Source organism: Podarcis tiliguerta, assembly GCF_965153285.1.
Source record: "Podarcis tiliguerta genome assembly, chromosome: 7".
Taxonomy (NCBI): Eukaryota; Metazoa; Chordata; class Lepidosauria; order Squamata; family Lacertidae; genus Podarcis; species Podarcis tiliguerta.
In genome coordinates, this window is record NC_139540.1 from 77,714,837 (window position 1) to 77,739,908 (window position 25,072).

At 44.7% G+C, this 25,072-nt stretch overlaps 1 protein-coding gene across 2 annotated transcripts in view; it reads left to right on the plus strand.

Moving 5' to 3' along the window:
- Window positions 1-25,072, plus strand: part of CTNNAL1 (catenin alpha like 1) — a 65,173-nt gene that overhangs the window by 7,112 nt on the left and 32,989 nt on the right. For both annotated transcript variants that reach the window (XM_083449357.1, XM_083449356.1), the window contains exons 2-7: window positions 16,274-16,463; window positions 18,570-18,757; window positions 19,305-19,424; window positions 21,892-21,981; window positions 23,192-23,362; window positions 24,575-24,775. In XM_083449357.1, the coding sequence (XP_083305483.1) occupies window positions 16,274-16,463; window positions 18,570-18,757; window positions 19,305-19,424; window positions 21,892-21,981; window positions 23,192-23,362; window positions 24,575-24,775 (960 nt within the window). The remainder of the gene's footprint in view (window positions 1-16,273; window positions 16,464-18,569; window positions 18,758-19,304; window positions 19,425-21,891; window positions 21,982-23,191; window positions 23,363-24,574; window positions 24,776-25,072) is intronic.

Genomic DNA, 25,072 nt, shown 5'->3' on the forward strand with positions numbered 1-25,072 from the left:
GTTGAAAGGTCAGATATGCTAGGTGGAAACATTTCCACTAATGTATTTTTCAGTGGAAAGAAAAACCTCATTTCTAAAACTGCATTGTTTCACAGCGTTTATTGGAATATAATTGGATACAGTACCAGTAAGATTGGGCCATTTCAAAGTTGTACTTTAACTTGTTTCAGGTCACTATCCCTAGGAAGCAATTATGCATAGCTCTTTGGGTATGCTAAAATTACTACGTTAATAGCTTTCAGTGCCTTAATGTTATCCCCCCACCCCCAAATTCAAACATTGCAAAGGAAGTATATGCTATTGAGCTGTCATGCATTTGGATATTCTTGGATATAAATATTCCAATAAAAAAAAATTCCAAGCAAAGAATTGAATTTGTTTGAATATATTCAAATAATAACTTCAAAGTAATAATTTCCAAGTAAAGCATTGAATTAAACTACACTAAGTGCACTTTATGAATTTCCTCCCTATAATCAGATATTTCAGTTTAACTACTTTTGATAGGTAGAAGGGCTTTTGAGATCCATATACTGTACCTCATTACAGTGTACTTTTGCGTGTTTACTTACTACAGGCATTACAACAGAAACATGCTGTACTGGATCACAGTTATATAGGGTATTCGGAAATGTTAAGATTTAAACATTTCCAGAAAAAACACACCCCACATCACTGGGACTCAGAATCATGTATTCCCACCATGTATAGGAAGTTAAATGTGACCCGAGATACATACATGCAGACGATTTCTGATTTGTTTGATTTTAACTTTCCCTCCTCCCCTTTCGGGAGGTGGAAGGCCTGTGGAAATTAGGCAAAATGCAGAACTGTGCATACGCTTATGTCACATTTTATTTCCTGTGTGTGGTGGTGAATGTGGACTTATGCGGAGGCACGCCCCATTGCATTCCTGGGGTTGTCAGTGTTTGAACCAACCATACAAATACTGCACCCCTCTTTTCTGTATATACAGTGGTGCCTCGCAAGACGAAAAGAATCCGTTCCGTGAGTCTCTTCGTCTAGCGGTTTTTTCGTCTTGCGAAGCAAGCCTATTAGCGGATTAGCGCTATCAGCGGTTTAGCAGCTATTAGCGGCTATTAAAGGCTTAAGGAATTAGCAGATTAGCTGCTAAAAGGCTATTAGAAGCTTAGTGCCTTAGAAAAAGGGGGTGGGGAGCGAAAAAAAAACCCCCAGGAATCGCAAGACATTTTCGTCTTGCGAAGCAAGCCCATAGCAAATTCGTCCTGCGAAGCACCTCCAAAACGGAAAACCCTTTCGTCTAGCGGTTTTTCCGTCTTGCGAGGCATTCGTCTTGCGGGGCACCACTGTACTAAAGATGGAGTACACGTGCCCTTAGATATTCCAGCTATCACCATGACAATTATTATCATATCTGGTATTTGGCATAAAATGGTTGAGTGTTGGATTAGGATCTTGGACAGGGGTAGGCAACCTAAGGCCCATGGGCCACAAGCGGCCCATGGGGGTCGTTTAACCGGCCCCCGAGCCGCCCGCTTGGCGAGTCCCTGCATTCTGCGCTAAACTGACGTAGCATGAGGACTCGCTTCCACGGTGCTGGAGACCGCGTTTGCGCATGCTCAGACCCCGGAAATCATGTCTGCGCAGACGCCGGAAATTGCGGCTGCGCGTGCTCATGCGCACATGCGATCTAGCCCACAGAAGGATCTCTGCTGGAGTGAACCGGCCCAGGCGAGGTAAACCTTGCCGACCCCTGACTAGGAGTTCAGGGTTCAAATGCCTACTTAGACCTGAAGCAGTCACTAACTCCCAGTACCACAAGGTTGTTGTTAGGATAAGAGGGGGGAAAGCCATGTACAGTGGTCCCTCGGGTTAAGAACTTAATTCGTTCCGGAGGTCTGTTCTTAACCTGAAGCACCACTTTAGCTAATGGGGCCTCCTGCTGCCGCTGCGCCGCCGGAGCACGATTTCTGTTCTCATCCTGAAGCAAAGTTCTTAACCTGAGGTACTATTTCTGGGTTAGCAGAGTCTGTAACCTGAAGCGTATGTAACCCGAGGTACCACCGTATAACCTTGGGCTTCTTGCAGGAGAGGTAGGTTTGAATAAATGCGGTGAAATAAAAGCTCCCATGTTCCTTCCTTCTGGGTGGAAGTTGTTTGCAGTTGAGCCTTGCAGCTGCAATTGCCTAGGATGGGGTTTTATCCCCTGGAAAAGAAAGCATTCTTGCAAGGTGTGAAGCTTCTGTTCACCTTAGGTCCCTACCTTATTGCAACCACAGGAATCCTCTTGTTGTTGATGGAGAAACAATCCCCTGTCCCTGGGGGTAGTTTACAATGAACATTCCCAAGTATCAGTTACCTTTTCTAGGTATGCATTGTCCCACCCTCTGCATCTGTAAAGAGCAAGAGGAATGTAGGAGAAACAGGAGGTTTTACTGGGATCGGGGAGGGGAGGTTGCCTTGTCAGGTAGGTAGAGGTTTTGTTGAGGTTTCTTTTTTCCTGGTATGATACAGTAGAGGAATTTAGCAAGTGGACTTAGCAATAATTGCTTTATTGTTAAAGAACCATACCTGAATCATTCTTTTGTCTGAATGGGGTTATTAGATGAACCAGTAGTTATAAGTAGCATTAATCATGAGTTCGGTAAAACAAAGCTACTACAGAAACACAACAGGTCATGAGGTTAAATGCTGACAGCCTGCTTCTTGCAAAGCGGGGGCGGGGGGGGGGAGAGAAAGGAGGTCTGCAGAACAAGGCCACCTGGAAACACAGCCAAACCGGATACAGAAAAGGAGGCTGCTTCGCACAGCTGATCACTGAAGTTTGAAAGCAGATGAGGAGTGTGCATTCCCTTGCTCTCAGTAAAGAATATATAATAATAATAATTTATTATTTATACCCCGCCCATCTGGCTGAGTTTCCCCAGCCACTCTGGGCGGCTCCCAATTAGGTGTTAAAAACTGTACAGCGTTAAATATTAAAAACTTCCCTGATCAGGGCTGCCTTTATATGTCTTTTAAAGATAGGATAGCTGCTTATTTCCTTCACATCTGAAGTGAGGGTGTTCCACAGGGTGGGCACCACTACCGAGAAGGCCCTCTGTCTGGTTCCCTGCAACCTTACTTCTCACAATGAGGGAACCGCCAGAAGGCCCTCGGCGCTGGATCTCAGTGTCTGGGCTGAACAATGGGGATGGAGACGCTCCTTCAGGTATACAGGACCCAGGCTGTTTAGGGCTTTAAAGGTCAGCACCAACACTTTGAATTGTGCTCGGAAACATACTGGGAGACAATGCAGATCTCTCAGAACCGGTGTTATGTGGTCCCGGCGGCCACTCCCAGTCACCAGTCTAGCTGCCGCATTCTGGATTAATTGCAGTTTCCGGGTCACCTTCAAAGGTAGCCCCACGTAGAGCACATTGCAGTAGTCCAAGCAGGAGATAACTAGAGCATGCACCACTCTGGCGAGACAGTCCGTGGGCAGGTAGGGTCTTAACAGTGCTTTGTGCCTGTTTGACTAGGGGATGTTATAGAAGCAAAGATCACCAGTGTTGAAGCGATGATTCTTCAACATCAACTTTGTTGGACTGGTCATGTTGTGCGAATGCCTGATTATCGTCTTCCAGAGCAACTACTCTATTCCAAACTTTAAAATGGAAAGCGTAATGCTGGTGGTCAACAAAAGAGGTTCAAAGACCCTCTCAAGGCAAATCTTTAAAAATGTAGTATAAAGACCGACAACTGGGAAACACTGGCCTGTGAGTGATTGGAGAAGAGCCTTTACCAAAGGTGTATTGGGTTTTGAAGACGCTTGAACTCAGGACGAAAGGGAGACATGCGCTAAGAGGAAGGCACGCTTGGCAAACCCTCACCTTGATCAACTCCCGCCCAGAAAGCTATGTCCCCACTGTAGAAGAACATGTGGATCCAGAACTGGCCTCCACAGTCACTTACGGACTCACTTTTAAAACCATGTTTATGGAAGACAATCTTACTCGGCTACGAGTGATTGCCAAAGAAGAAATAAGAAGATATTGCACGTATTCTAGGGGTTGCCAGCTTGGTGCCTACAGACACATAGTGCCCACAGAGGCCTTCCTTCCCTGGGACCCTCAGAGCCCCCTCCCCTAATTGAAATTAAGCTTGAAAGATCTGAAGTATTGGTCCTGCTGTTGTTTTTGAGTCAAAGGATATGAGTCCACCACCCAAACACATTCATCATTTGATAAATGCCAAGTTGTGTTATGATGTTTATGAGCAGCCATTGTAAATCAATTCCCACAGATGACTCTATCTTTCAACTCATCCCAAACATTTTCTCTCACTTTTGATAATCTGGGTAACGGCAAACAGCTCTGTATCTTGAGTGGTTTGATGTTCCCCTTGCTGTGCTCTGCGCTTAGATTAACAGAGCACTTCCTCGATTTTTAACATAGACTTAATCTATCAGGTATGCAGCTAAGTAACAGATTTAACTCTTGGTAATATTAATACCACTTGAAGAACTCTAGACGCGTGGGGCTGTATGAGGAAAGAGACGCTTGGTAATAGAATGTCAAGGGTCAGTATACTAAGATGCGGTTAAAAAAGAACCATTCAAAATCAGCATTATATATTCAGGGCGTTATTCATTAAAGTGAATGCCAGGCTAAATCATGGCAAAGTATGAAGTTTACTTCTGTGTGTGTGCGCAAGCATGAGGGAGAAAGAGAGACAATTTATGTTAGACTATAAATGATCTGTTAGACGTAGAATTGGAAATTTACATGTGCTATAATTATAAAGATGCCATTGTATTATAAAGATGCAAGCAGACTCTTTACAGTCTGCTTATTTGTTTAAATGGAGTGGTGATTTTCAAATTGCAATGTAGGGAAAAGTGAAATCATTTGGGAGTGGGGTCGTTTCCTCAGTTGGAGGATTAGTAATGGTGGACAAACTTTCAGAATTACAGTTTTGAAACTCTTATTTATGAAACAGTGTGCAACTGCAGGATAGTGTTGAGTGGGTGGAGCTGTGGTCTAAATCACTGAGGTTGGCGGTTTGAATCCCCGTGACGGGGTGAGCTCCTGTTGCTTGGTCCCTGCTCCTGCCAACCTAGAAGTTCGAAAGCACGTCAGTGCAAGTAGATAAATAGGTACCGTTCTGGCGGGAAGGTAAACGGTGTTTCTGTGCACTCTGGTTTCCGTCACAGTGTCCCATTGCACCAGAAGCGGTTTAGTCATGCTGGCAACATTACCCGGAAAGCTGTCTGTGGACAAACGCCGGCTCCCTCGGCCAGTAAAGTGAGATGAGCGCCGCAACCCCATAGTCGCCTTTGACGGGACTTAACCATCCAGCGGTCCTTTACCTTTTACCTTAGTGTTGAGTACCTTTGATTAGCAGCAAAACACGAGCCGTTGCCAGGAGTTTCTCTGCATTTTGCAGATAAACTGTTCAGAACCTGATGCAGTCTGAGTACATTTTATGGGAGTTCTGACCTCCCACAGGGGCCTGTAAATGGGAAATACCTGAATTGGGGTTGCATGTTCGGATTGGATATGAAGCACTGGCTGAGCAAAGGGATTGGAGAGCTAATATGGTGTGGTGTGGTGTGTGTTTGGCTGGATTTAAATTTCCAATCCTCCATCATGTTTGTGGGTGACCTCAGCCCAGCCTGCCCCAACCTGCTGCCCTCCATATGTTTTGAACTACAACTCCCATCAGCCCCAGCGCACCCATTGTACAGGAGCTGTAGTCCAAAATATCTGAAGGGACGCGGGTGGCGCTGTGGGTAAAAGCCTCAGCGCCTAGGGCTTGCCGATCGAAAGGTCGGCGGTTCGAATCCCCGCGGCGGGGTGCGCTCCCGTTGTTCGGTCCCAGCGCCTGCCAACCTAGCAGTTCGAAAGCACTCCCGGGTGCAAGTAGATAAATAGGGACCGCTTACTAGTGGGAAGGTAAACGGCGTTTCCGTGTGCGGCTCTGGCTCGCCAGAGCAGCGATGTCACGCTGGCCACGTGCCCCGGAAGTGTCTCTGGACAGCGCTGGCCCCCGGCCTCTTAAGTGAGATGGGCGCACAACCCTAGAGTCTGTCAAGACTGGCCCGTACGGGCAGGGGTACCTTTACTTTTTACCAGGGTCCAGTCGGCTGCCTTTGCCAGATCACATGCTCTCAGCCTAATCTGAGAATAATTGTGAGAATAAAAGAGAGGACCGTGTGTACCATAATAAATGCCATTTATAAGCAGGTTTTCATGTATAAATATATTTACGCCTTATAAAAAGAAAAGAAAAAATCTTTTTTTCTCCCTGGCCTTGTATTTTTCACGAACGTAACAAAATTTTGTCACAGCCCTGAAATAAGTATGCCATTGGAATAGTTTTAGCTTCACTTCATGTGCAGCTGTGTTATGATTTAGACACAGTTGCTGTTGTTTTTTTTAAAAAAGGGATATAAAGCAACTTCATGTGTAAACCAGTATCTGAGATCTGGTTGTTCCTAAATCCCCCCTTTTTGAAGACATTACATGATTTAGAGATATCACTGATCTATTCTCAGCTTTTAAAAACGTTTTGTTCCTACCACAGCCTGGGTTATTTAGCAGTTGGTCAGAAAAGAGGCATTCTGGTTTGGTATCATTTCCTCCTGGGCGCATGTGATAAGCTCTTGTCTGCTGTTCCAGAAATGGGAAGAGCTATGTTCTGTGTCATAATTTTGGCTGCGTGCCTGGAGGGGCAATGAGTGGTCTGCATTTGTGAGGTTTAATTCTGTAAACTACCTTAAAGTTGGTTTTATTATTCCCTGGTGAGTAGCGGGAGGCCTGGGCGTGAGAATGTGGAGCAGATGGTTTATTCTGCCTGCCCTGTGTGAAAGAAACATTTCTCTTGAGTGTATTGCTCTGATTCTTCAACTTTGGCTAGTAGGTATTTTCGAAGGATTTGGTCGATTTTGAGAAGCGGCTTTTGCCTCACGGCACAAACACACAGTGGCTGAATAAGAGGCCAGAAATTTAGTATCAGTTACCAGGAGGGCATATAAACAAACAAACACTACACTTTTATTTATGTTATGTACTGAGTTGAATAGGATCCAAAATGCAGCAGTCTGATTGGTCCTAGAACAATAGGATTCAGAATGCAGCAGCAGTCTGATTGGTCCAAGAGCAATAGGATTCAGAATGCAGCAGTCTGATTGGTCCACAGGAGCCACCCAATCCAGCTCCAGGTGGAAGTGAATCCGCAACCTGATTGGCCTGATCCGCAACCCGGAATTAGCCAATCACGTGGGGCCCATTGTGTAAATAATGTATATAAAGCAGACACTCTGGGGGAACTTCCATTCCTCCTCACCACTATGAGCTGAATAAAGAGCATGAAATCCACTCTCGACTCCAAGTATATTTCAATTTACATGTCATTAGAATGGGAGACTCTTAATTTCAGGGTTCTGGGTTCGAGTCCCACTTTGGACCAAAGATTCCTGCATTGCAAGGAGTTGGACTAAATGACCCTCGTGCTCCCTTCAAACTCTATGATTCTGTGAACCGCAGGTGAAAGTGAACAAACTATACTGTGGACATTCAGTGGAGAGACCCATAGGGTCGTAAATCCCAGAGCTTAAAATAGCCAGTTGCTTTGTTTTCCCGTTGCCATATTTTGGACGCACCAGGGCTCTTCAAGAAAATGCATAATTCTGGGTTTCTTTTAGGATGAAGGTCTTTTGTTATGTGCTGCGGTGGCTGAATCAGGGGACCGGGGACTGGGGGGGGGGGAGAGTTTCTGCTCCTAATTATCATCTTGCCTCCTGAGTTTAATTTTGTCGTTGTCTTTCCCCATTAGCTCTGCAGCTCAAGGCTTTGGCTGGCAACAGACTGTTTAACACACTTGTCAGTTTGAATGTTTCCTTTGGGCTTCCCAGAGTCGTGCTAATTTCGCTCTGTTGGCGGTTCTTAATTGTGTGAGCAGCGGCAGAACAACTGAAGAGTCACCCCTCGAATGTGCTCTCATCTGGCTGATACAATGATGTACCCGTACAGCAGAATCGTTGCTAATGGTTGTGATAACTAAAAAACACTGATTAGCAAGTTCCATTCATCTCAAAAGAGAATTAGAAGAGTTTCTAATTAGGGTTGAAGTGTTTAGAGCTGGAGGTGAAATGTTTGAAATCAGGATGGGACAACTTGAGCAACGCTGGCAGTGGAATCCTATATAGTCCTGTACTCAGAAGTAAGTCACGTTTAGTTCAGTGGGGCTGTGGTCTAAACCACTGAGCCTCTTGGGCTTGCCGATCAGAAGGTCGGCAGTTCGAATCCCCGCAACCGGGTGAGGTCCCGTTGCTCTGTCCCAGCTCCTGCCAACCTAAGCAGTTTGAAAGCACACCAGTGCAAGTAGATAAATAGGTACCACTGTGTCAGGAAGGTAAATGGCATTTCCGTGTACTCTGGTTTCCCTCATGGTGTTCTGCTGCACCAGAAGCAGTTTAGTCATGCTGGCCACTTGACCTGAAAAGCTGTCTGTGGACAAACGCCGGCTCCCTTGGCCTGAAAGTGAGTTGAGCGCCGCAACCCCATAGTCGCCTTTGACTGGACTTAACCGTCCAGGGGTCCTTTACCTTTACTTCCACGGATAAGTGGGCATAGGATTGCAGTCCAAGAGTCCTGTCAGAAATGTATCCTGGGTAGAATCACAACAATGCGCTACTTTTTAGCCACATGAAATTAATAAGCTGTGCTGTCACTGTCACGAACATTTTGTTTATTACGGTTCTCCCTCCAAGGACCTTGCAGTGGCCTGTTATTGCCTTCCATCTAGGAAGATCTTAAGGCCAGACCTGTTTAACTGCCTTCTAACCATTCTCCAGGACTAGAAACTTCAGTATATTAAAAAACCCTGATGTTTAAAAAGGTAAAGGTAAAGGTACCCCTGCCCGTACGGGCCAGTCTTGACAGACTCTAGGATTGTGCGCTCATCTCACTCTATAGGCCGGGAGCCAGTGCTGTCCGCAGACACTTCTGGGTCACGTGGCCAGCGTGACAAGCTGCATCTGGCAAGCCATAGCAGCACACAGAACGTCTTTTACCTTCCCGCCAGAGCGGTCCCTATTTATCTACTTGCACTTAGGGGTGCTTTCGAACTGCTAGGTTGGCAGGTGCTGGGACCGAACGACGGGAGCGCACCCCGCTGCGGGGATTCGAACCGCCGACCATGTGATCGGCAAGTCCTAGGCACTGAGGTTTTACCCACAGCGCCACCCGCGTCCCTTATGTTTACACCCTGATGTTTACATTCCTAGAAATGTTGGGCTCCATAAACTGCCATGCTGCCTGCAGCTATATGAGATCATGCACAGGAGGCGTAAAGATCATTGCAAAAAAACAACAACCCTGAATTGGTCTGTAACAAATTTCAATAGCTTGCCTACTTGCTCTGAAACAAATGTTATCATGGCCTAACTAGATATTTGTTGCAAGGAATAAGCGCTTTTTATTTTTAAAACCCATAAAGTTCAGTAGATTTTTTAAAAATTTTATTTATTTTTTTGGTCTTTGGCTTACTGCCAAAGAGAATTTCCTCCTTGTCCCTGTGATCTGGGGCAGGGGTATTGAATAACGTGAAGATAAGTTAATTTGTGCCTGCACAGACTTGCCCACGCTTGAGAGGCAACCTAATTATTCTTGCTTGGTTTTGGAAAGGTTCATTAAACCTTACCATGAACAAGATATCTCGGGGCAGCTGCTGTTGTATCTGATACCTTCCTGGATTTCTGAAAGCCTTCAGTTCATCTTTTAGGTTTCATGCTTCCTGTGGTGACGGAAGGACACACAGTTCTGTATCCCCATGTCCACTCTGCCGTACAATGTCATAAATGTTTGGTTGCTCCTCTCCTCTTTCTGTAATGTGAACACCAGCCACCAGCGTTTGTCAACATTTGGCCTATTAGCAGAGCCATTCCTCAGCATATTTACTCAGAGGTCGGCCCCATTGAGTTCAATGAGACTTACTCTCATTAAGAGTAAACCAAGAGCACAGTTCATTGGGAAGCAACACCATTGAAATCAATGGGAACAGATCAGCACTGAATTCTTGGGCTGCCTCCATACATTTTAGTAGTGTTTGTACAGGAGAGAAAGCCCGGGAATTGTACTCTAAAGATCAGTCTCCTCTCTTTCCTTATTTCTAGAAAGGAATTAGGCTTCCCACAATTTACTTGAGTGTAAGTTCAACCACAGAGCCTCGGGCTTGCCGATCAGAAGGTCGGCGGTTCAAATCCCCGCGATGGGGTGAGTCCCGTTGCTCGGTCTCTGCTCCTGCCAACCTAGCAGTTCAAAAGCACGTCAAAGTGCAAGTAGATAAATAGGTACTACTCCGGCGGGAAGGTAAATGGTGTTTCCATGCACTGCTCTGGTTCGCCAGAAGCGGCTTAGTCATGCTGGCCACATGACCCGGAAGCTGTATGCCAGCTCCCTCGGCCAGTAAAGTGAGATGAGCACCGCAACCCCAGAGTTGTCCGCGACTGGACCTAATGGTTAGGGGTCCCTTTACCTAAGTTCAACCGGCTTTTGTGTGTGTGTAAAATAAAGCCAGCTACATTTACTACAGGGATTGGCAACTATTTTTTAGTCAGTGGGCACCTTTGGAGTTTTGAGAAAGGGCCATTGGTGCGCACACTACATGGGGACGTGCTCAGAAGAAGCAAGCATGAACTGAACAGGAAGAGCAAACAGTCTCTCTTCATTGTGGATTTTTGAAGGAACATCTCCGAAACCCACATTCCCAGCATGTTCACACACTTGTCTCAGTGATGTCTCGCTGGCTCGGTCATGTCCACAGAATGGAAGATGGCAGGCTCCCCAAGGGAAAGCAGACTTCTGGCACCAGGCCTGCTGGCAGACTAACTCTGTGTTACAAAGATGTCTGCATACATGACATGAGCTCTGGCAACATCAACTTTGCTGTATGAGAATCCCTTGCAGACCATTGTGGTGCCTGGAGACAGGCAGTCAAGTCGTGTATCCATCGCAGAGACCAGGGGAGGAATGACTGCTGGGAGGAGCACAGGGGGAAGAAACGCCATGATGCATCTGCAGCAGCAAAACTGGACGCCTTCCTCTGCCCCAGCTGCAACAAAACATGTCTCCCGTATCGGTCTCTACAACCACAGCAGGAGCTGCAGTTATCAAAAAAATTTACTTTACCCCTCAAAGGTGCACTCTCCCATTGTCTCCTGAGACAGACCAATTGTTGTTTAGTCGTTTAGTCGTGTCCGACTCTTCATGACCCCATGGACCAGAGCATGCCAGGCACTTCTGTCTTCCACTGCCTCCCGCAGTTTGGTCAAACTCATGCTGGTCAAACTCAAGAACACTGTCCAACCATCTCGTCCTCTGTCGTCCCCTTCTCCTTGTGCCCTCCATCTTTCCCAACATCAGCGTCTTTTCCAGGAAGTCTTCTCATGAGGTGGCCAAAGTATTGGAGCCTCAGCTTCAGGATCTGTCCTTCCAGTGAGCACTCAGGACTGATTTCCTTAAGAATGGAGAGGTTTGATCTTCTTGCAGTTCATGGGACTCTCAAGAGTCTCCTCCAACACCATAATTCAAAAGCATCAATTCTTCGGCGATCAGCCTTCTTTATGGTCCAGCTCTCACTTCCATACATCACTACTGGGGAAACCATAGCTTTAACTATACGGACCTTTGTTGGCAAGGTGATGTCTCTGCTTAGACATCACCTCAACTCAGAGAAGCTATGAGCTATGCTGTGCAGGACCACCCAAGATGGACAAGTCATAGTGAAGAGTTTGACCAAATGTGATCCACCTGGAGCATGAATCGGCAAGCCACTCCAGTTTCCCTACCAAGAAAACTCCATGGACAAAGACAGACAGACCAGTACCAACCTATTTACCAAGATGCTCCATGGGCACCTAGTTACTAGTGGACAAAATGATGCCTGGACAAAATGATGCTTTGTTGGCAACCCCTGTTTTGCTGTAAGCAAGTTTTAAATGTCTCTGTTTTCATGCAAGCCCCAGCATTAAGGTAAAAAGCGACATTCATTTCCCCACTGCAAGGCACCCCACTGCAATGAAATCTAATTTACAATTAATATACATTTCAGATTTGCATTCTTCTGACAAGGCAGTGAATATTTTTGCCATGATTGGGAAGTGGGAGTAGAACCCTGTTGGAGGGGACCATATGTCATGACCTGGGCCCTGAATTCCTAATGTTTACTGTTCATTTACTCTCCTTTCAACTTCTTCCCTCTTCTGAGATGCTTTGTGAAGTTGTGAATTCAGGACTTACTGCAGGTTTCCTTACGTAGGTAAGGAATCCCAGGTGAAATGTTTTCTGTTGAAAGATACTCCAAGCTAAAAAAACATGTGCTTGCAAGTGAATTGTGAAGTCAGGCCAGCATGGTGTAATTTGACATAATTCTGTTTACATGTGACGTCCTGGCATGAAACTGAGATGAAGCAAAAGCCTGTGATTTTTAAGGGGTTCTTTTACTTCTTTTTAACTCACTTTAAGCTTGGATTCAGCATTTGATTATGCACATGGGGTATTAAGATGTTGTGTTTTTTTCTAGGACAGTCTATGTAAACTGGTATGCTATTATTATTATTATTATTATTATTATTATTATTACTACTATTATTAGTTTGGATAGGTTTGCCAGCAGGCTTCAGCCAAGTAAGCTTAAAGGTAGATCTCATATTCAGAGGCAGTACACATCTAATTCCCAGATGATGGAGGCAAGACAGGACTGCTTGGCCTCTGTTTGAAGACAGGAATGCTGGACCAGATGGAGCCAGATCTAGTATTTATTTTTCGGTTCTTATCGCCATCTCCTGCAATTTGGCAGGTTTAGGCCTCGTGGTCTGAATGAGGAAAAAGGAACACAGAAGAGAAAATAAATGAATAAGGAGAAGCATTGGAGACACACACCTGCTCATTTCTTGCCGGAGATTTAAACAAGAATTGAGGAGGAACTGGCATCCTTTCAAGTCACCCGTTTTTAAGAAGCAACTGGCCATCAGTAAGCCAAATGGGGTGACCCCGTACCAAATATAAACACATTCACTTGCCATTCAGTGCAAGCAAATGTACCCTTGTTTCTTTCGTTGACTGTTGCTCTAGGATCACATCTTAAGGCTAGATTTAGTTGATGCAGAAGGAAACATGCAATCTCTTGTCCGAACAAGATTCAGAGGTGTGGCGTTGCTGTTGGTTTTTTTTTTAAAAAGATTGTTAATCTGTTTACATAACGTATTCGGGAGTGGGGAGTCAAACAAACATTTTACTGAGATGGCAGACTGGGCTGTATCACTTCAGATTGCGTATGGGGGCTCATATATTTGAAGGACCTACAATTAGAAATGAGTAAATCCCTATACTGGACAGAACATTGGGGCCAATGGTTCCACCATATTCTGTCTCTGACAAACTCGCTTCCTACATGGCATGCAGTGAGGTGTGTTTTTGTACGGAGGAGCATTTAGTCATGTTAATCGCCATGTGCAGCCTGAAACGGTACAGCTGCCACACAAGTTTTCCACCTCAGTAAGGAACTAGGCCTAATGGATCATTCACAGATTGCCAATCTTATACCTGCTCTTCCTTCAATGAAATTTGAGCAGAATCCTGCTTTGCTTCAACCTGACCCATCTGACTGAATTGCCTCTGCACTGTGTGCCTAGAGAACATAAGAAGAGTGGAGAAAGAAAATATCCGTCTGGGGATAGCAGCCATCGATAGCCTTGTCCTCCATGAATTTGCCTAACCCTCTTTCAAAGAGATTGAAGTTGTTGGCCACCAATGCCTCTTGAGAGAGCAAATTCCATAGTTTCAGAACACACTATTTTATACAGTGGCATTCCTATCTTCCTTGACCCTTGGCCATGCTGGCTGAACCTAATGGGGGGTCCTGCAACTTCTGGAGAGCCAGAAATCCCTCACCCCAGCTTTACATCATGATATGAATGTGAAGGGACGCAGGTGGCGCTGTGGTCTAAACCACAGAGCCTAGGGCTTGCCAATCAGAAGGTCGGTGGTTCGAATCCCCGCAACGGAGTGAGATCCTGTTGTTCGGTCCCAGCTCCTGCCAACCTAGCAGTTTGAAAGCATGTCAGAGTGCAAGTAGATAAATAGGTACCGCTCCGGCGGGAAGGTAAACTGCGTTTTCGTGTGCTGCTCTGGTTCACCAGAAGCGGCTTAGTCATGCTGGCCACATGACCTGGAAGCTGTCTGCGGACAAAGGCCAGCTCCCTCGGCCTATAGAGCGAGATGAGCACCGCAACCCCAGAGTCGTCCGCGACTGGACCTAACAATCAGGGGTACCTTTACCTTATGAATGTGAAGTAGCCTGAGGTTGATGTGAGCTTCAGAAGACTAGTGGTTATCCATGGATAGCTGATCACGTAAACATCATATGAGGTTCTACCACTCTGTTGCCTCCTGCCAAAGAAAGAGGAGATTTATTTAGGAAAAAACTTGCCCATTAACGATAGCATGCGTAACAAATAAGCTACTGAAAACAAAACAAAAAAATGACACTGAAACATTGAGATAGAGATTATTCGAAGCCATTAATTCATGATGAATATTCATCTGGAATTGTGTGAACTTTCTTTGGTTTGCAGCCATAAATGCATTGCTTATACTTTTATATACTGTTGGTTTTTAACAAATAAAGTTATTTTAGCTTTCAGGTAATAAACGTAACCCATGGGTGCAGATATAAACAGAGATCAGGTGTTATTCTTGTTGCATTAAGCTAAAATATTGTGTTTGAAGGGTTCCAGTTATAGTTTTAATCCCAGGAGTGTAGCTCATGCAAGGGCTTTCTGTCTAGGAAAATGTGGGATACCTACATGCAGACTGTAGCATACAAGAGTTGTGCAGCCCTCTTTTTCACTGCCTTGAGAAGCCACGATTGCCTACGACTCCCCAGAGTTTGTGTCACTTGCACACAAAATGTTTACACATTATTTTAATAGGGGGAAATGGTTGACACATGAAGTATCCCTTAGTTTTCAGGTGCAAAAGGCCACTGAATTGCTTACAGTAAGCTCATGCACATTTAACTTGTGTGTATTCAGCTTTACACTCTTGGCAAAAAAACTAAAATTAAAAGGGAGGCAGAAAGGGAAGCGGGCACCCGGAAGAAAAGACTTTGGCAATCCCACTCGCTGTTGCACCCAATGTGTTTCAACCATACACAATTTAGGTGTGAACGTAACCTCTGCGTAGGTTGAGGACTTCGTGTGCTTGAAAGACACATCGTGTACATTCTGGAAGAATAGCTATGTTAGGCCCAGTTCATACATTTCCTGGGCCAATGATTCCCTTCACAAGGAGGAATAAGTGTATGTTCTCCCTCTGACATACACCTAATGTCAAATGTCAAGTCTAAGTTGTGAAAACTGTGTGCATGTATGCCTGATCTTTTTTTTTGGGGGGGTGAGGAGACATAATCTGAATTGGGCCTCCATATGGACCATCAACATCATGAATTATATTACTTGTGTTCTAGAGGCACACCTAGGCACCCTTGGCATGGAGCTGTATCAGCACATGCACCTGTTCCTTGCGCCCTTGGCAATTGCTGGCTCTCTCTTGTCTTCCTTTGTGATTCTTGAGCGCTACTGTGTGTCTTGCGCCCTTGGCGGGGGCCACCCTAAACAACCCCTAGATGCGCCTCTGGTGTTGCTAAGCCAACCTGCTGCCAGTCAGTATAAGGCCACTTTCTAAGTTCCCACAACATTTGTTGTGGCACGGTCTAAAACCTTACTTCATCAAATGATGATTAATTTGATTATTTAACCACCGTTCACTGTAACGTCCTAGGGTGGGTTGCAGTGATTTTAACAATACAATACAGTGGTACCTCTAGATGCGAACGGGATCCGTTCCGGAGCCCCGTTCACATCTAGAAGCAAACATAACCAGCGACAACGTCTGCGCACGTGCGTGACGCTTTTTGCCACTTCTGCGCGTGATGTCATTTTGAGCGCATGTACAAGCGACGAAACCCGGGCTCCATTACTTCCGGGTTGCTGCGGAGTGCAACTCAAACACGCTCATCCCGAAGCACATTCAACCCGAGGTATGACTGTATTTAAAAACAGTTTAAAACATCACAGTCACACAGCTAGGGTGCGTCCCAAAAAAATAAATATCTCTCAGGTAAATATAGTTTTTATGTTCCTTCCCCACCCCCCTGTCTATTATTGTTTTGAGTTGAGCTTCTCAAGACATGCTGACACACTGTTTAATGTGTAATTTTAACTGATAAATGTTTTTGCTTTCAGATAACCACCCTCATTAACCATAAGGATAAGCCAAAGAAGTCAGACAAGACTTTGAGAGCGGTCCAGCAAGTGGGCCAAGCCGTAAAACTAGCTGTTGGGAGATTTGTCATGGTAGGTGAAGCTATAGCCAATGAAAACCAAGAGTTGAAAGAGGAAATGAAGGTTGCCTGCACTGAAGCAAAGCAAGCAGGTAAGTGGGTATTTATAGAGCATTAGAGGCTTGCCATCATCTCTGCTCTGAGAAGCCCAGAAAATGCTTCTTTCTTCCAGCTGCTAAAGATAGCTTGAGAGGTGGTGATTAAAGCCATTGGGTGTCGATTTGGCCTGCAAGGAAAAGTTGCAATTTATAATCTTTTTCGTATTTGGAGCAGCGCTCATATCTCCCTACTGGGATTTCTTCTAGATAGGATGTCCACTTTTTTGCTGAAATTGTACTGACTCCTTCTGTTGATTACTGGCATATAGCCAGTTGGGCAAAGTGAAGCATTAACCTGGAGAAATTGTGGAATGACCCAGCTCCTCAGGAATAATCCTTATGCGATTATGTAAAAGAGAGACTGTGGTAAAGATTGCGTTGGCTCATTGGAGAATCCTCTGCGGCTTCTGGAAGGAGGTCCCAGATGTCTAAATTGGGGGTGACTACATTTTGTACTCTCTAAATGATGATGTAAAAAGATGGCCAGTCAGAGAGTGAAGCAGTAGAGAATAAATAAGTTTGCCAACAGCCCCCCCCCCAAATCTTGCCCCAGGGGCGTGGCTATAAAATGATAACTTGAGACCTCTGCTCGCATAACAGCCTTGCAATAAACACCCCTTCTGATGATTAAAAAGATAGAAATTGAACATTTGGTGATATTATTATTACTATTATTATATTGAATTTGTTAGTCACTTAATCTTGCCCAGGGCAACCCAAAGCGACATACAACCAAACAAATAAGCAGACAAAAAACAAAGCTCCACATAAATCAATTAAAACCAAGAGGAAAAAGAAATACATTTAAAACATCCTGCCCACTTCTAAAAGCCCACAGATAGTTACAAGGTCAAGGCCTGGTTATAGAGGAAAGCTTTTGCTTGGCATGCTTCCAGGACCTGAGAAAATAATGGAGGAAACCCTAGTTTTATACTTTAAAACAATAGAAAAAGGAGGCGGCATTATTGTGCCTCACTTCATCAATAATGAAAACAGAACGGCACCTTATTCTTCTAAACAGCCCAGGGATTTTCAAACTGATGCAGAATGAAACTTTGCAGAAGAACTAGCTGCTCAGTTCCAGAGTTTTAAAATAGAATTGATGGAAACTGGGAAACAACTAGTTCAGATCGTAAGAAGAATTTTTATTTTATTTTTATTTTTTTACAAACAGGCACTTGGGACTGAAGATATTGCAAAAGTGGTGTTAGAAGTAGAGTCGGTACCTGACAGTACTGTCAAAAAAATTGAAAAGAAGGAAGCAAGTAATAAAATACCAACTGTAGGAGGCAGGAAACCTAGTCTTCATCATGATGAAAGATGAAAATGAACGATGGGTTGAATTAGAAAACAGAAAAATGCCCGGTCTCCCAATATACATGCTTGCATTGTGGAAGCAAAAACTAAGAACACTTCCAATGACTTAAGAGGATTCATCTATCCCCTGGTCTTAAATGTGGAGACCGAGAAAAAATATATGTCGCCATTCGTTTCACCTTTTAAACCCCTTGCTTTTCACACAGATCCTCCGCCCCCAATCCAAACAGGCATTGTGAATATGTGCTTCTGGAAAACAAGGGGTTGTACAGTCTGTGAGACTATACTGCGGTATATACAAAGACAAATTTCAGGGGGGTGCTCTCTGTGACGGCTTAATTATCATCATTCGAGCATTAGAGTGATTTGGGAGTGGGCTGGGAATCATAGGGGATGAGGAGATTTGCATTTCCTTCGGCAGTTATTTGTCCCTAGACCTTTAGCGCTGTTGATTTAAGATGGCGTACACTCCTCAATACAGCCGTACCTTGGTTTTTGAACAGCCTAGTTCCTGAATGTTTTGGTTCCCGAACGATCAAAACCCAGAAGTGACTATTCCAGTTTTCGAACATTCTTTCGGAAGCCGAATGTCCGGCGGGCCTTCCACGACTTCTGATTGGCTGCAGGAGCTTCCTGCAGCCAATCAGAAGCTGCGCTTTGGAAGTTGAACACTTTGGAAGTTGAACGGACTTCCAGAACGGATTCCGTTCAACTTCCAAGCTACGACTGTACTCAAAATAGCTCTGAATCTGTTTTAATTGCTGTACTTTGCTTAATTTGTAGGTGAGACGATAGCACAGCTTACAGATGTAGCTACCATGGACCATCCAGAATCTGATGGCCAGATAACAATTTTCACAGACAAAACAGGAGTGGTAAAAGCTGCAAGATTGTTGCTTTCTTCAGTGACTAAAGTGTTGGTGTTGGCCGACAGAATAGTTATTAAGCAAATTATAACTTCTAGAAACAAGGTATTCATGTTTTTCTGAATATGGGCACTTCATGCTTGCGTGACTGAGCGAGTTGAGTGAGAATGAGGCTTTGTATAGGACTGATAGCATTCCGTTTTATAGATTTGTCAAAGCTAAATGCTTTGAAATGCTGTTGATTTCAATGGGAGCTAGTTAAATAAATTGGACCCAGAGTGCACTTTATACCTGTATTTAACTCAGATTAGACTGTATCAATTATGTATTAGCCGTTTTTTGAGCAATAATAACCACCTCCTTAATATGTAACTGCTACACAGCAAACCACAGAATTGGATTTCTTGGTGCTACAATAGGAACAAATGAACATAAATGACCAGATATGTTGGGAGTTGAGCTACATGTTGGAATCAAAAGATGAGAGGAGACTTGCAATAGGAATAACTGACTTGAGTTGGGTGGCCAAATAACGTAAGAAAAGAATTCTTGCGTCTAAAATGCAAAACTAAAGGTTTCAGAGATATTTTTTTCTCTTTACCAGTGATATTATAGGTATGTCATTGATAGCTTTCTTAAATTTGTTTGGTAGGTCCTTGTAACAATGGAACAGCTAGAAAGAGTGAGTAGTTTTCAGGAATTTGTGCAAATATTCAGTCAGTTTGGAAATGAAATGGTGGAGTTTGCCCATCTAACTGGAGACCGACAAAACGTAAGTATTGCGAGAAAGCCTGCTGCCCTGTGCTTTTAAAAAAAGTAAATAAATGAAGTGTATTTAAGCAAAGTACTGCGTTTTCCCCCTGCCTGCTTCCATAGGAGAGGAACAGTCATCTGTTCTGCCACATTAAAAACTCACACTTGCTATTTAGTGGCTGTATTTGAATATCCATTTCTCAGCATATGAGCTTTATGTACCTACACACAGCTGTTTCACTGCTCCCTTTATGCTGGAGGGACAACAAGCCAGGAAGCTGCAGTCAACCATGGCTTCCTGTTAGGCCCAAGCTGCCAGCATGCCCGAAAGCCATTAACCATAGTTTGCTGGTCTAGATGTAATGAGAAGCTATAGTTGGCTGCGGTTTCCTGGCTTGCTCGCCTGAAGGGAGGAGCGAAGCAGCAGTGTGCGGGTGCAGGTAGTTCATCCATACCTTAGCTTACTAAGCAAAGATTTCATCATCTGAACACGGCCATTGAGTGTAATAATAATAATAATAATAATAATAATAATAATAATAATTTATTATTTGTACCCCGCCCATCTGGCTGGGTTTCCCCAGCCACTCTGGGTGGCTTCCAACAAAGATTAAAAATACATTAAAATGTCACAGATTAAAAACTTCCCTGAGCAGGGCTGCCATCAGATGTCTTCTAAACGTTAGGTAGTTGTTTATCTCTTTGACATCTGATGGGAGGGCGTTCCACAGGACAGGTGCCACTACCCAGAAGGCCCTCTGCCTGGTTCCCTGTAACCCCACTTCTCGCAGTGAGGGAATTGCCAGAAGGCTCTCGGCGCTGGACCTCAGCGTCTGGGCAGAATGATGGGGGTGGAGACGCTGCTTCAGGTATACTGGGCCGAGGCTGTTTAGGGCTTTAAAGGTCAACACCAACACTTTGAATTGTGCTCGGAAACATGCTGGGAGCCAATGTAGGTCTTTCAAGACCGGTGTTATGTGGTCTTGGCGGCCGCCCCAAGTCACCAGTCTAGCTGCCGCAGTGTAGGCTACTTTACACAGTTGGGCAACTTATTGGGTATCTTAAGGCGTAAAGCTCTTTAGGAACATTGAGATTTCATTTGGCTGTCATTGGCTGAGATCTAAATGCAGCCTTCACTAACTGGTGCCCTCTATCGGGGGCTGATGGGAGTTGCAGTTCAAAATATTTGGTGGGCGCCATGTTGGGGAAGCCTGCTAAATGGAACGGTCAGGTTCATAGGCAGTATACCTCTGAATGGCAGGTGGCCGAGACAAATAGTTGGGGAAGGTAGTTTCTGCTTCCGTGTCCTGCATGCGTATATCCCAGAGGCATCTGGCTTGATATTTTTAGAAAGGGGATGTGGCCTGGATGGACCTTTCATCTGATCTAGCAAGGGGGGTTAATACATTCCTACAACCATTTTTGGCAAGGGATATCTGTGTATGAAGTGGACTTCTTTAGAATGAGACAAGCTGGTGAACGAGCCTTGAAATGGAACGAGAGATGTGAATCGCCCAGATCAAATAGACATGAATGAAAACAGCTCCAGCGTACTCTAGGCGACCTCAATAAGGAAATCAAACTATTTGTGCTCCAATTACGGAGGGTGACTTTACATAATCAAAGACCCATGTGAGTTTGTTTCCATTATCTGGATTCCATATTTGTCTTTGATTGCTGGTAATAGATCCCACGTGGATTGCTAGATCACAATAAACAGTGGAAACCGCAACTTGGCAGGATTCCTGTATCACAGTATCGGCCTAGCAGCCATTTCCTTCAACCTCCCTGCCTCTTGATCACCTAGTACAGTGGTACCTCGGGTTACATACGCTTCAGGTTACAGACTCCGCTAACCCAGAAATAATGCTTCAGGCTAAGAACTTTGCTTCAGGATAAGAACACCACTTTAGCTAATGGGGCCTCCTGCTGCTGCCACTGCGCCGCCGGAGCATGATTTCTGTTCTCATCCTGAAGCAAAGTTCTTAACCCAAGGTGCTATTTCTGGGTTAGCGGAGTCTGTGACCTGAAGCGTATGTAACCTGAAGCGTATGTAACCCAAGGTACCACTGTATTACCTTAATCTATCGAATGCTTTCAGGTGTCAGAGATATGGGATCTATCTCAGATGAGTTAATTTACAGAGTTAAGCTGGTCTAACAGTTATCCTCTCTCCACAGATAGCCTAGGAAACTAGTTCTGTGAGAGGGCTGGGGATTTCTAATACAGGATTAACGCTTCATCAAACTACAGTTCTCAGGGTGCTGGGCTGGAGCGCCATAACAGTTGATCTATACTAAAAACTATGTAGGTTGGTAGTGTAGATATATCTGAAGCCAGCAAACAGATAATAGAGTTCGGCCATAATGTTTAATTCCACCCGAATTTTACAGAAAAGCTGTCCAAATACCTTGTCATTAGATAAGGAAGTAGCTAAGCTCTTTGATTGGCTACCCACCAAGAGTGTTTTCATTTTCTTTCCTTAGGATCTGAAAGACGAAAAGAAAAAGGCCAAGATGGCGGCGGCAAGGGCTATCCTCGAGAAATGTACCATGATGCTTCTCACTGCTTCCAAGGTAACTCGTTTACTCATGTGACATTAGCAGAGCAAAGACTTTGGGAGCCTCTTTGCAGAGAAGAAACTGACTGAAGCAACACCAGCCAACTTATAGGGAGGCTAGAGGGCTTTCCAAAAGGCAGTGTTGACAAATGCAATGGCTGACTAATTGGTGGGATTGATAAACAGCCTTGGCTGTTTTGCTTGAGGGAAGGAGGCAGACCATAGAGAGATTCTTCCCTGCAGCAGAAGCTGATTTAGGGCTGATTCCTCTGGTTTCCCTGTACTGGGAGCTGAGCCGGGGCGGGGGGCACAGGGTGCCACAAATCTTAAAGGTGTAGTTCACACGCAGAATTGGAGGTGAGAGGCTGGAAGACGCAGAATTTTGGCCTTGCACAGGGCGCTGCTGAAATTTGAAAGGCCAAAGTCTGCCCCTGCCTGCAGACTGCTCAGAGACGCCTGGATAATACCTGAAGGAGCGTCTCCACCTCCATCGTTCTGCCTGGATGCTGAGGTCCAGTGCCGAGGGCCTTCTGGCGGTTCCCTCATTGCGAGAAGCAAAGCTACAGGGAACCAGGCAGAGGGCCTTCTCGGTAGTGGCGCCCGCCCTGTGGAACGCCCTCCCATCAGATGTCAAAGCGATAAACAACTACCTGACATTCAGGAGACATCTTAAGGCAGCCCTTAAGTTCGGCGAAGTTTTTAATGTGTGACATTTTAGTGTATTTTTGGTCTTTGTGGAAGCCACCCAGAGTGGCTGGGGAAACACAGCCAGATGGGCGGGGTACAAATAAATAATTATTATTATTACAGTGGTGCCCCGCAAGACGAATGCCTCGCAAGACGGAAAACCCGCTAGACGAAAGGGTTTTCCGTTTTGGAGGTGCTTCGCAGGACGAATTTCTCTATGGGCTTGCTTCGCAAGACGAAAATGTCTTGCGATTCCTGGGGGTTTTTTTTCCGCTCCCCACCCCCTTTTTCTAAGGCACTAAGCTGCTAATAGCCTTTTAGCAGCTAATCCGCTAATCCTTTAAGCCTTTAATAGCCGCTAATAGCCGCTAAACCGCTAATAGCGCTAATCCGCTAATGGGCTTGCTTCGCAAGACGAAAAAACCGCTAGACGAAGAGACTCACGGAACGGATTCTTTTTGTCTTGCGAGGCACCACTGTATTATTATTATTATTATTATTATTATAATTTTATTTTATTTTCAACCTTTATTTCCAAGACCTGTTTAAGACATCCTGACTGTGAATCGGCACGTGTAAACAAAGGAGCCGTGTTCCACAGGATGAGACTAGCTTTGGAGCAGGTAATAGAGATTGTAACAGACTCTCGGCCCAGTGGAGAGAATGAACCAGGCCCAGTGAGCATCTATACTGGCATCAAGGAATTCAAGGTAAGGACAAAACAGTGGGGGGGGGGGGTGTTTTTGTTTTCAGAGTGTGGCTTAAATCCCTAGGTGGAGACACATGAGCAGAAAACCACCTTCTGCATACTTGGATTGATAGGCAATAGAAGTTTCCTTTCCTCCAAGGGAAAACAGGAGGCACTCTTTCATGGAACCACTATGGTACTAAGGGCCCTTTATATATTAAGGAACTCTGCATGTAGAAGTAAAATGAATGCTGTTCAGTTTCAAATACCAGATAACTGGCAGTAGGTGCCAGAGTTTTGTCTGCCTTTCATGCAACAAAATTCAAAAAAATTAACCCAAGAACACTGGTGAGTATTTAAGGTCCCCAACCCTAATCTGCGGGTTGCCATCTGATTGGATTTTATTCTGACCCTGATCTGATTTTAGGATGTATTTTAATTGATTGTCTGATTTTATGTTAATGTGTTATATATTTGATGTTAGCCGCTCTGAGCCTGGTTTTGGCCAGGGAGGGCGGGGTATAAATAAAAATAAAAATTATTATTATTACTGCCACTACTACTGTTTCTGCTGTGAATGATATTACTGAAGGTGTTCTGAGTTAATTTAAAGACAAATCCAATTTGAGAGGCTTTTGTACAGTGGTACCTCAGGTTACATACGCTTCAGGTTACAGACTCCGCTAACCCAGAAATAGTGCTTCAGGTTAAGAACTTTGCTTCAGGATGAGAACAGAAATCGTGCTCCGGCGGCACAGCAGCAGCAGGATTTCACTGGTGTTATACACCATCTGTATATCGTTTTCATTATATTTCCTTTAAAGCACTGCAGGCAGTGAAATTTATTTCCTCTTTCCATAATTTCCCCCAATCTTCTAATTGTATATTATGACCAATATCTTAAGCCCAGTACAGTGGTACCTTGGGTTAAGGACTTAATTCGTTCCAGAGGTCCGTTCTTAACCTGAAACTGTTCTTAACCTGAAGCACCACTTTAGCTAATGGGGCCTCCTGCTGCCGCCGTGCCGCCGGAGCACGATTTCTGTTCTCATCCTGAAGCAAAGTTCTTAACCCGAGGTACCATTTCTGGGTTAACAGAGTCTGTAACCTGAAGCGTATGTAACCCGAGGTACCACTGTACTTGATTCACAGCTCTTAACCATTACGGTACACTTGTTAGTCTTCTATGATTTTTTTGAGGTGTCTTCATGGTTCTCCCCGCCCTGTTTCACAGAATAAGGTGGAAGGATTGCGGGAGAATCTTTATCTTCTGTCAAAGGAAAATCTTCGGGCAATGCTACGTGTTGTCCTCGAGCACACAGAGGACTTTACTGATTCTGCTTATACTAGCCACGAGAACAGAGAGCGCATCTTGGAACTGTCCAAGCAAGCAAAGATGGAACTGGAGCAGCTGGTGTCAGCGTGGATGTATGCTGTAAGATTTTTTCTTTCCCCCCCTAGCATTGCTGATTCATTTACGTTTGCTTGAAAAGAAATACACTTCAAGGGCAATTTGCAGAGAACAGCTTATTTGATAACCCTAATAACATCCCATTACAATATTGCAATTGTAATTGCAATATTGCAATAATATTACAAAATTGCAAGGGACGCAGGTGGCGCTGTGAGTAAAAGCCTCAGCGCCTAGGACTTGCCAATCGAAAAGTCGGCGGTTTGAATCCCCACGGCGGGGTGCACTCCCGTTGTTCGGTCCCAGCGCCTGCCAACCTAG